This window comes from Antechinus flavipes, chromosome 4, assembly GCF_016432865.1.
Source record: "Antechinus flavipes isolate AdamAnt ecotype Samford, QLD, Australia chromosome 4, AdamAnt_v2, whole genome shotgun sequence".
Taxonomy (NCBI): Eukaryota; Metazoa; Chordata; class Mammalia; order Dasyuromorphia; family Dasyuridae; genus Antechinus; species Antechinus flavipes.
Genome location: NC_067401.1, coordinates 415993579 through 416006538, shown reverse-complemented (window position 1 = coordinate 416006538; position 12960 = coordinate 415993579). Strand labels below are relative to the sequence as shown.

Genomic DNA, 12960 nt, shown 5'->3' with positions numbered 1-12960 from the left:
TTTGCCCCTTTCTGGAATGGACTTTATACCAACCTGGGTCACTTCATGCTCCAATGAATGAGGGTTTGCCCAGGATCACACATCTAGTAAATGTTCACTACTAGGATTCAAATTCAGTTTTGTTCTGATGTATAGAATTACAGATTTACAAAACTAGTAAATTAGTTGGAAGATCCCTTTGAGATTATCAAGTCCAACCTTCTGATTTTACATATGAGGAAACTGGAGCCCAGAGAACTTAAATAAGTAACTTGGCCAGCAGCTTGGGGCTACTAAATTCTGAAGCAAGATTTGAACTTAGATCTTGCTGACTACCAAGTCCACCATTCTCTCACTCATACTGTATGCAGTGTTTCTAATATTTAGATCCCTGGAAAAATAATATTTATTAACAAAATAATTTTGCATGAGTTTCAATTCTTCTTGGAGTTTATAAGCAATATTTATGCTTTTCTCTATCCTCTGGAAAGGCTAACCTTGAAGTAAACAAAAAACAAGAAGTATAGGAAGAAGGGAAAAACACTAGATGTGATATCCATTCTTGTGCTTCATTTTTTTTTTTTTTTGATCCCAAGTGCATCCCTTCCCAAACGCAAATTAAAACACCAGGCAATGTGAAAACTGCATGTGTGAATATGTTTTTGTGTCTATATGATACATGCCTGTATATAAGTATGTTATGTATACATATGTGTAAAATAGTATATTATACAGGTATACATATGTAAACACACACAGTTTATTAACGACTACCAAATAAAATGAAAGATTGTCTGTAGGAAGCTGAAGGAGGAACTATAGAGTCTTAATGAACCTTTTCTTCCATTTTCAGCCATTCCAGATGAAACAACCAAAGGAATAGCAAGTTTAGTGGCAAAACAAAGAAGTAGTAACAAGCTTCGAAATTCCACACAGAAGGGAAGGGCAAATGTTGGTTCTAGTTCTGGTTCTCGTCGGAGACTACCTTACCGGGGAAGGATACCCCCCATTCTTCCAGCTGTGGTAAAGAGTGAGCTAAGGGACCTCCTGGCTTTTTCTCCAATACTCCTTTCTGATTTTGAAAAGGCTTTTGCAAAGCGATTTGGACGGTCATTCCAATATATGCAATATGGATTTCTTTCTATGTTTGAAGTTCTGAGTGCAGCTTCAGATATCATTGCTGTTGAGCAGACCAGGGCAGGTTCTTTGTTGACCTTAAAACGAAATCTACCAAGTGAACAGAAGAGGGGGTTACCAGCAGGTAAGAGCCTCAGCATCACTAATAAGTTTAGATTTTTTTTCCTACACAGACGTATTTTAACTTAGTAGATACAACATACATTTACTGATTAATTTTTTTTTTATCATCTAAAACACTTATCTAGTGGCACCAGTTTTCTAGCCTATCTGAATTTTCTACTGTCGATGCTTAAATAGTATCTGAAGAATTTTGATATTGTTTGTAGTATAATAATAATACTTTGTTTTTTCTTACACTTAATGATTCTTAATGGTTTACAAGTAAATTTTTACATAGATTTTTATTTGATCCTTACAAGATCCTTGGAAAGTAGGCAGTGTAGATTTGTAAGATCTATCAGGAGAACACATTTGAAGTATAATCATTTTCCCTTTTACAGGGGCACAGCTTTGGGGTATGAATGGAGCTATAGGGAAAATGCCCAATTAAATTAACCAAATTAACCTTGGGTTGTCAGGTGAGAGGAGATCTATGCTAGTTTGTTGTCAATATGTACAGCCTAGGTATTCTTACAATTTTTTTTTTTTAAACAAATGAGGAAACTGAAGTTTGAAAAAAATAAATTATTTGCCAAAAATCACTTAGCTAGCACAATTGGATTTCATGTGTTTTCATTTTAGACTACTGAATCCATTTTTCAGTCCAGTTTTTTTCCCACTTTACAATGCAGTCTTGTTTAAGATGAAGGTTACTTAACTCTGGGAGATGACTATGAACCACTACATAGAATTCCCAATCCCTCTATTTTTGTCTGTGTGCATTTTTGATTTCCTTCACAGGCTAATTGTACACTATTTCAAAGTCTGACTCTTTTTATATAGCAAATTAACTGTTTAGACATATATACATATATTGTATTTAACATACTTTAACATATTTAACATATATTGGTAAATCTGCCATCCGGGGGAAGGGATGGGGGGAAGGAGAGAAAAAGTTGGAACAAAAGGATTTTCAACTGTCATTGCTGAAAAATTACCTATGCATATATCTTGTAAATAAAAAGCTATAATAAAAAAAATTAATCATCTTCCAAAAAAAAAGGATGAAGGTTACTTGTTACTGTTATAGTTGAAGTAAGTACTACTTGACAAGTGGGAACCTGGTTGAATAATTGCTTCCCTATTGTGAGTAGTTGATGACCTTTCTCTTAATCTTATTTTATTAATAAAATGATAAAATTGTGGGGATAAATTATTTGTCAATTTCTTCAAAGTGTGTTAAGGCAATAAGGTTGGCTTTTGATAAGATTTTTTTCACTTTTCTTTTATACATGTAAGGTAAAACACCACAAGTTGGAACAAAACAACCCAAATCCTCCTTGCCAACACCTATAGTAAGGACATATTTATCAGAACCTGCCTCAGCTACTGAACCACTGAAACAGCCACATCCAGTAAAAACAACAGAATTGAATGGCATGGAGACATCATGTTTGGACCAGTCTGAAAAATTAAACCAGGTGAGAAACTTTGGAAGTGGTAATGATTTAGAAAAAGTCATTGCTTGCCTCTTAAATAGAACATAGGCCAACCAGACATTAAAAAAAAATCTTTAGATTATTAAAACTAAAATTATTTAGTTATTTTGGGAATAAGTAGACTTAATTTTCTACATTGAAGTGCCTAAGAATCCCTAAATCTTTACTAAATCTGATAAAGCAATGAATACATATTTGAAAATAAGTGCCCTTAAAGTCATTCTAATATCAAACTCAAAAGAAACAGAGATTCTTTCAGGATTTCAATCTAAGTATGATAATGGATAGTGCTAGGTTTTTAAAGAATTTTAATTAATGCCAAAAATGAAGTTGAAAAATGGAAACAAATGGAAATCCATTCTCCAGTCAGCTAATGTTCATTAGAGGGTCATAGAGAGACTGTAGTTAGGAGAGTTCCTCTTGGCTTAAAAAAAAAAAAAAAAAAAAAAAGAAAAAGAAAAAGAAAAAGTATTGGTAAGCTGACAGTGTTAACTAAAAATTATTATAAGAAGGAAAAGTCCTATATAAAAATAATGGGTAGGTGAAGACTCTTCCACTTCAACATTAATATCATTGTAGAAGATGACATTGATTATGATGGGAAATTTCAAGGTAAGACCAAATTTTTGATCATAAACTTTAGCTGAATGAATAATACTTGAATATGTCCAACTTGCTTCTTGATTTCTGTTGAAAAATATGTTTGCTGAAATAAAAGAAATGTCATTTTGTATCCCCTTGATATTTTGCCTTTTACCATCTTCTTGGTACCATAGTTTTATTTTTTATTTTTTGAAGCTCGAAAATACATTCAAATCGGTGATTGCACAAATTGGACCAGGAGGGACAATCAATTCAGAGCTAAAGAAGAAAATTAAATTTGTAAGTGTAATATACTTCTGGGAAATATATAAAAATGAAGGGATTTGGGCAAGGGGGAGCACTACTGGTGTAGTAGAAGAGTCCTGGAGTTATAATATGAGGATCTGGGATTAATAGAATACTGTTAATGATTTTCTTTGTGACATTGGACAAGATATTCTTATCTCAAAAGTTTAGAGTGTCATTTAGTCTTTCTTTCTGTCCCAGTCTTTACCTTTATAATCAAGAACTTCAGCTGACTTGTTTTGTTTTGTTAGAAACTTGTTTTGATTTGTTAGAAACCCTAGCCTTCTAATTCATCAATCTGTTCCAACTTCTGTGACCACCTCACCATTTCAGCCTGACTTCATCTTATATAACTGTTCTGTTTGATCTAGAACTCTGAATTTATTTTTCCCTGTCCACATATCTCCCTGTACCTCACTTTTCCTGTATCTATTTTTTGACCTCTCCAGGTCAAAGATCTCCAGGTATTCAGTTTTGTCCTATCACCTCAACTCTGCTTTGTCTTTAATTCCCTTGAAAACGTTGACCCTATTGTTAATCAAATACCTTTACTTCTGCTCTCAAATTCCTTTTCCACTCAACCTATACCTTCCTTAGCATTGGGTTACCCCTTCTATTTACCTTCTCTGCCTGTCTGCACATGATAGGGAATATGACTGATCTTGACACAACTAAGCAAATTGACTTCACCACAGAATTCTGTTGCTTAGCCTCAACTGGGTCCTCAAAGTTATAGAATCCTTTTATATTATCTAATAGATTCTGTGTTGCAAACTGACCCTCTTCTTTCCATAATTGTTCAGACTTCTTTCCCATTCAGCAGGGACTCTCACATCAACTTACTATCTGAGAAAATAGAGCACTATTTTCTCTCATGTTTGCTATTCTACACCTCAGAATACCTTTCAATACCTTTCATTCTCTCCTCTTTTGCTCTAGTGCGATAAAGAAGTAGCCTTTCTCTCTTCACCAAGACCAAACTTCTCTTGTGCCCTGAGTTCTTTCCCTTCCTGTTTTCTCTTGGATTTGAGCCCTTCATTCATTTTTTGTATTTCTTCAATCTATTGACTCCTTACTGTCAACAAACTTGTCAAGGTCTACACTATTCTTTTCTTAATTGTTTTAAAGCTTTTTATTTTGAAAATACATCATAGTTTTTCAGCATTCATCCTTGCAAAATCTTGTGTTCCAAATGTTTTTTCTCCCTCCTTTTCCCCTCCCCCTAGACAGCAAGTAATTCAGCAAATATTAAACATATCATTCTTCTATACATATCTCCATAATTACCATGCTGCACAAGAAAAATCAATCAAAAAGGAAGAAAAAGGGAAAGAAAATAAAATGCAAGCAAATAACAAGAAAGAGGAAAATACTTTATGATCCATACTCAGTTCCCACAGTCCTTCCTGTGAGTGCTTTCTCCTTCACAAAATCATTGGAACTGATCTGAATCACCTTGCTGGTGAAGAGCCATATCCATCAAAATTATCGTGTAATCTTGGTGTTGACATGTACAATGATCTCCTGGTTCTGCTCATTTCACTTAGCATTAGTTCATGTAAGTCTCTCTAGGCTTTTCTGAAATCATCCTGCTGATCATTTCTTCTAGAACAATAATATCCCATAATATTCATGTACCATAACATATTTAGCCATTCCCCAGTTGATGAGCATATGCTCAGTTTCCAGTTTCTTGTCATTACAAAAAGAGCTGCTATAAACATTTTTACACTTTTCCCTCTTTTGTGATTTCTTTGGGATACAGAATCACTGCTTGATGAAAGGGTATGTGCACAGTTTGATAGTTCTTTGGGCATAGTTCCAAATTGCTCTCCAGAATGGTTGGATCATTTCACAATTTCACCAACAATGTATTAGTGTTCTAGTTTTCCCACATCCCCTCCACATTTATTCTTATCTTTTCCTGTTATCTTAGCCATTCTAAGAGGCAGGTCTGTACTACTCTTGAAAAACAGCCAGCACCGTGAACGGATCCAGCCATTCTGGAGAGCGATTTTGAACTATACTCAAAAATTTATCAAACTGTGCATACTCTTTGATCCAGCAGGGTTACTACTGGGCTTATATCCCAAAGAGATCTTAAAGAAGGGAAAGGGACCCATGTGTGCAAAAATGTTTATAGGAGCCCTTTTCATAGTGGCAAGAAATTGGAAATTGAACGGATGCCCATCAGTTGGAGAATGGCTGAATAAATTGTGGTATATGAATGCTATGGAATACTAATGTTCTGTAAGAAACGACCAGCAGGTGCTAAGTGAAATGAGCAGAACCAGGAGATCATTATACATTTCAACAACGATATATGAGGACATATTTTGATGGAAGTGGATTTCTTTGACAAAGAGACCTAACTGAGTTTCAATTGATAAATGACGGACAGAAGCAGCTACACCCAAAGAAAGAACACTGGGAAACGAATGTGAACTATCTGCATTTTTGTTTTTCTTCCCGGGTTATTTTTACCTTCTGAATCCAATTCTCCCTGTGCAACAAGAGAACTGTTTGGTTCTGCAAACATATATTGTATCTAGGATATACTGCAACATATCTAACATATATAAAACTGCTTGCCATCTAGGGGAGGGGGTAGAGGGAGGGAGGGGAAAAATCAGAACAGAAACGAGTGCAAGGGATAATGTTGTAAAAAAAATTACCCTGGCATGGATTCTGTCAATATAAAGTAATTATTAAATAAAAATTTAAAAAAGAAAAAAAGAAACGACCAGCAGGATGATTTCAGAGAGGCTTGGAAAGACTTACATGAACGGATGCTGAGTGAAACAAGCAGGGCCAGGAAGACATTATTATTAGATTTCTTATCACTACCAAAGGAGTAAAGTGAATGTCTTTTTATGTTTTCTTTGAGATCATGCTTGTTCTTTGTAATTTTTTGGCACTCACTTTTGATCGTTTTGTGATGATTATTTTTTCCATTTGTGTGTTGTTTGTAGTCAGTATATATATATTGTTTTCTTGGCTCTACTTTGTTCATTTCTTCATTTAAGCCTTTCCATGCCTCCCATATACATCGTAAATATAATTTACAACAGTAATATTTGATTACTTAAATGTGCTGTTTGTTTAGCTATCCCCTGATGTCTGTATCTATTTTGTTTTCACTTCTTTGCCATCCCCCAAAATGTTGTTATAAATGTTTTAATCTATATAGGAAATAGTCTTTTTTTCTTAGTGTTCTACTTGTTGGGGCAATCAGGGGATTATTATATGCCTAGTATATCTGTTTTTGTCTACCTCCCTATGTGTATATGTCTTTCTCTCCCTCCCTCTTCTGGAGGTGGCTAAGTGGTAGAGTATATAGAGGGCCAGACCTAGAATCAGGACTTTTTGAGTTTAAATCCAGGTTCAGACACTTACTAGCTGTGTGACCCTGGATAAGTTACTTAACCCTGTTTGCCTCAGTTCCTCATCTGTAAAATGGATTGGAGAAGGAAATGGCAAACCACTATAATGTCTTTGACAAGAAAACTCCAAATGAGGGAAGTTACTGAAATAACTGAACAACCATAGCATCTATCTCTGGATCAGAAGGTATGACCATTTTAGACACTTTATTTTAACAAATATTAAGTGCATACTATATACTAGGCACTGTGATTAAACTCCAGGTTTACAAATGACAGCCCTTGCCTTCAAGAATATGTACATAGCATCTTCCAAGAAGCAGGTGATAGATTTCTTCATAAATGCTGACGTTGTTCAGAAATTTTTTGTTTGTATCAACCTAGCAAACATCAGGTGACATCCCTTTCTTCCTCTCAGCTAATACTTTTCTCTTATACTACAGCAATAATCTTATAATAGGTTTCCCTGCCTTTATAGTCTTTGCTCTCTAATTTATGCTCTACAGAGCTGCTAAAATAAAATCTTTATAAGATCTGATGGTGTCAGCCTCATGCTCGAAAACCTTGAGGATATCTTAGATGCTTCTAGAATCAAAGGTAAAACTGCTCAGCCTGACACATAGACAGACTTCTTCAGGTTATTCTTAACTTCACTTTCTTACATTGATAACTGCTTTACTTGAAAAACTCTTGTGTTCTTGCCATTCACTGAACTTAACGTTTCATTTCCATGCATCTGAATTAGCAGTTCCAGATAATTAAAACAACTATCAGTTTCAAATTTTTGCACCTCAGAATCCTTGTCTTCCTTTGGCCTTCTCTTCAATTGCTGCTTTCTATATTGTCTGATTTTTGTTCCCCACCTAAGTTATTAGTGCTTGTACTCTCCTTTGTTTTATATAATAAATACATCTCTTCGTATGTATTTTAAAAAACCCCTGGGAGAGTGGACTGGCTTTATGGTGATGCGTTGTTTGGTTATTGCAACTATGAAACAACACAAAATGGCCCTTCCTCGTCCTTTGTGGCCTTGTGCTTCTGTAGTGATTGTGGTAGAGTGGCAGAAGGGGGACAGTAATTTATCTATTGGTACTCTTAAATATTAGATATTTGACTCAACTTACATGTTATTGTACTGAAAAGAATGTTGTGTACCGCTGAAAGAACCAAACCAAAAATCTCGAGAATTTCACTACAAATGAAACAAATGAGTTTCTAAGAAGCTCAATAAGTAAATCTTAGGGTTTTCTTGAAAAGGCAAAATGTAGGAGTTAATTATATTGTATGTCCAAAGGCAACACAAAACATTTCATTATACACCTTAATTATCCTCACCATTGCTAGAGAAGATGATATATGTAGCCTACCACTCTCATTATTTGTAATATTTTGTTAGTGTTTTTTCTTTTAAAAAAATTTTTTTTAACAATAGGTAAAAAAAACACAATAGAGGCTTTGTTAGTGTTCCTTTTTTATTATGTATAATGTTCTGGTTCTTCTTTCTTCTGCATCAGTTTACAAAATTTGTCTTTTCATGCTTTTCTGAATTCCTTACATTTGTAATTTCAAATTGCACAATAATATTCAGCCTTTTCATTTTCCTGAAACCCTGGAGTGATTTGCCCAATTATACAGTCACAAGTTATAGAGCCATCATTCAGATCCATCTCTGATTCCAACTTCAGAAATCTCCACTGCAGTTACACTCTTTTTGTTCAAAGCAATTACTATTCTGGCTATCTCTCCTGCTTCGTTTCAAAAATTCTTTTGCTTGATCAGTTGAGGTCCTTTGCATTTTTTAGTGTTCATTCTTTGTCTTCCAACTGAATGCTCAGATTTGCTCGGAAGTGTCCTAGGATCTAAGCCTGAGTTTTTAAATTTTACATGTATTGAGTTTCAACTTTTATTCAACTATAATTTTTATAGGAAAATTTAGTGTGTTGACTAATTTTTTTGATATGTAATCTTTTCCTTGAAGTTTAACAACAATTTTCTGGATGAGTTGTGTTTTAATTTTTTTCCTTTGTAATGAGCTTCTGTCAATTTGTAATGTCATCCATTTTTTAATTATAAATTTTCTTGAATGATTTTCTGAAATACATGTAATTGGGGGTAGGTTCAAATCGATTTTCTAGAACTATTGTTCCCAAAGCATTTGCCATTATTTATACTTTGTTATATGGACAAAACTAACGGTATAATAAATGTAGTATAAATAATAGCAAATGCTTTGCAATGAGGAAACTACTAGTTACCTGCTTCACAGAGGGTCATTATAAGATTCAACATGCAAAACTTAAAAGTTCTATAGAAATGTGAGCTCTAATTAACTATTGAACCTATTAAAATTTCTTGTTTTGTTTATATTAAGAACTTTTTAAGTGTATTTTTTCACTTTTAGTCCTTTTTTCTGTTTATTCCATTACATTTCTATGTATGTGTGAATGTGTGCATGTGCAATATATTTGTTTTACTTGGGAATATTTTTTTAGCTTGCTCATTTTTAATGAGTTTAAATATTCAAATGAGATAGTAATTTTGTTTATTTCTTGATTATTTCTGTTCTCATTTTTGAGGAGAATAAGAGTCCTATATAGTCATTCTTTTTAGAAGGGAAGGAATCCTCCCACTGAATTTAATGACTTGTGCCTATAAAGGGAGCACCTAGGTAGCGCACTGGATAGAGTATGGGGCCTGAAGTCAGACACTAACTAGCTGTGTGACCCTGGGCAAGCTACTTAGCCCTGCTTGTCTCAGTTTCCTCATCTGTTATATAAGCAGCAGAAGGAAATGGTCCCAGATGGGGTCATGAAGAGTTAGATATGATTGAAATGACTCAATAACTATGCAAAAAAACTTAGGCCTTCTTCATTTTTAAAAAAGCAAACCCCAAATCTTTACTAGCTGCAGCCATCCCCTCAAGTTATCATCTTATGTCTTTTCTCTCCTTCTCAGCTAAACTTTTGGAAAAGGCTCTTTGTGTTCATTATTTTCTCATCTTCTGGAACCCTCTGTGGTCTGACTTCTGACCTCACTGCTCAATTGAAATTGCTCTCCAGGGTTACCAAGGAAGATTGCTAGATCTTTGTGGCCTTTTCTCCAGGCCCTCTCCATCAGTTGGTCTGATCACCTGCTCCAGGATCCTCTTCCTCCTGTGGGTTTTTGTGACATTCTTTCTTGAGACTCCTATCTGCCTTACCCACTCTCCTTTTCCTGTGTTGGATCATCCTTTCGGAGGCACTCCAAGCTGTGTCCTGCTTCCCGAACTTTTCTTCTCTCAGTAGCCTTTCTCACTTGGGGAAAGCATTGACTTGCTTGACTTGTATACACATTTCCATTTCCTGTTTCTTGGTCTTTGTACTGGCTGCACCCTATACTTTGCTTCTACCTTTTAGAATCCCTGCTTACCTTCAAGATGCAATATCACCTTTTACATGAAGCTTTTCCAGATAACCTTGAGCTGCCAGTGACCTCCTATGCTAATAACACCTTGGGTCTATTTTCTTTGAATCTGTAGATGTTCTTTATGTAACTCTGGTGCTAGATAACTGGGCTAATAGTGCTTGGTACATATGAGAATACTTGTTGAGTGACTATTGTTGAGGAATGTCCAATATTTTAAAATATTATTGAAAAAATACTATTTAACTTGGAGAAATATACAAAATGTCTCATAGGCAGCAAACAAATTGCTTTGGAGGCAGAGAAGTTCTATCAGATATAGGATGAAATCTATTTATTTTCCATTTTTGCTTTTCTTTTGCTTCCTCGACTTTGTTTCTTTCACAAAATTGCTTCACTTTTCGGTCCAAGATATCCATCATGTCCATGTGTAGCATTTTACTGAACTAGTTCTAGATAATTTTATAGAAATTTTCACTTGTACTTAAACTATCTGTCCTTTTTCCTTAAAATATTCTGTATGTATCTCCTTAACAAAAGCTGAAAATAACCAAGTTTCTGAAGTTAATCCTGTTTAGGAATGGTTAGGCTATTTTTAATTCTTTCCAGCTAAAGTTCTAAATGTCTAGCTAATCAGTCTGATATCTTCTTTTCTGTAGGTTGCATCAAAATTTCCACAGGGATTGCTTATTTCTAAATTGCTTGGAGAATTTGAGGTAAGGTTTTTGTTTTCTCTTTTACCAATCAGAGTCTTGTAAACTTTCTTTTCCTAGGGAGATTTAGAAATTGTTCTGCTTCTCCATTGGTGATTCAATTGCCTTAATTTTTTTAGTAGTTTAATTATACCATTAAGGCAATGAAGTATAATGGAAAGAGCTATGAACCTTGATTCAGAAAATTTAAGTTCAAGTTTCATCTGTATGCCTTACTATATGGCATTTATGATTTTAGACAAGTCATTTAATGCCCCCAAAACTCAGTTTCCCTATTCATAAAATAGAGGAGGAAATCCCATAAAATGAGATCATATTTGTAATATCTGCATTGTTGAGAAGATTAAATAAATTCACTTAAAACAATTGGTAATAATTTACATGTATATAATTCATTTTGTGACCCATTTCCTACTACTAGCTTCTTATTTCTTTGTCCATTCATAATGTTTTGTTAACAGAAAAAAAAAGATTTGAGAATGCTAATATTTAAATGTATTAATGGGGGAAAAATTTTGTAAAATACTAATAATTATTATCATACCATAGAAGTGTTTGTTTTCAAAGTGGAGTAAAAAAGAAACCCAACCTGAACAGTTTAAAATATTATTATTGAGGTAGTTGGGTTTACATGTAAATTCTCTGAGATATGCCATGGTTACTCTTATCAGACTGTCTTGTAACAAAGAATAAATATTAGTTATCTGCTTTATGTTGGATATGGTGGAAAATGCTGTCCAACACTCTCCAATAAAAGAGATACAATATATAAGGTTTTATAATAACCCTATTGAACTTTTTTTGTTGTTGTTGTTTTTCCTTTTTTGTGGACATTTTGTTCAAGTTTTAGATTTCTTTTATATAATATGACTTAATAAAATTACAACGTTTTGATGTATTCATGGCTGCAAAAAGATTTTCAGGTTAGTGTGTCAGTTATGGAGGCACTGTAGGTTTTTTGATCATTAATTGGATTTTTATGGGACTAAGCCATTAACTAATTAACTTAGAATTTTTTAGTTTAGTCTGGTGATTCTCTGGTGATTGCCCAGAAATGCTAGAATCATATTTCTTAGGTTCAACTTATTTAATCAAAAACTCTTGACATCTGATATTTGATTGTAAGTTTCTAATCCATATCTCCCAATTCTTCATCTCTTCTAATCCCATTCTTTGCCTTTCTCCAGATCTTTACTCCTGCACCTCAGTATTTTAGGACATTACCTCTGTCCTGACTTTTTTCTCTACAATTTTTCCCCAAGTAGTTAGCCAATTCAACATTACAGCAGTCCTCTACTCTATTCCTTTGTTCTCTGTCACAACTTGCCAGCCTTGGCACAGACTTCAGCCTTGAATCACTCCCATTATCTTTCTACTGGATAAAGAAGTTAAACAGCCCTCTTGATGGGACACTAGAACAAATTTGTGTTATTTGACTTCAATTTCTCTGTTTTTTTTACTCTCTGGTAATAGTTTTGATCCTGTCCCTCTCATTGTCTCCAGTAGATTACCACTTCAGTCTTTATGATTCAAATTTGTTCTGATCTTAAACTTTCCCTATCTGCTGGTTCCTTTCTTACTGGGTTCAAACGACACCAGGTCTCCCCTATCGGTCAGTTAACATTATATGTCAGAGTAAGCACAAGGAATACAAAGAGATGCTTAAGACAGTCACTGCAGACAACTGTGCACAAACAAGATAGACGGAGATCACATTGGAGAGCATCAGCAGAGGGAAGATATATGAAAGATGTTACAAAGGCAAAATTAGTAAGATTTGGCAGATTTAATGTGGAGGGGAGAGGATGAGGCACCATACTGGTAAAGAGGAGTAGGGAAAAGGAGAGGATTTGG

The 12960-nt window shown here is 34.5% G+C and overlaps 1 protein-coding gene across 1 annotated transcript in view; it reads left to right on the top strand.

Annotated features, from left to right (window-relative positions):
• Nucleotides 1–12960, top strand: part of TDRD5 (tudor domain containing 5) — a 59232-nt gene that overhangs the window by 2968 nt on the left and 43304 nt on the right. The window contains exons 2-5 of the mRNA XM_051998854.1: nt 833–1240; nt 2521–2702; nt 3519–3602; nt 11053–11109. Coding sequence (XP_051854814.1) covers nt 833–1240; nt 2521–2702; nt 3519–3602; nt 11053–11109 — 731 coding nt within the window. The remainder of the gene's footprint in view (nt 1–832; nt 1241–2520; nt 2703–3518; nt 3603–11052; nt 11110–12960) is intronic.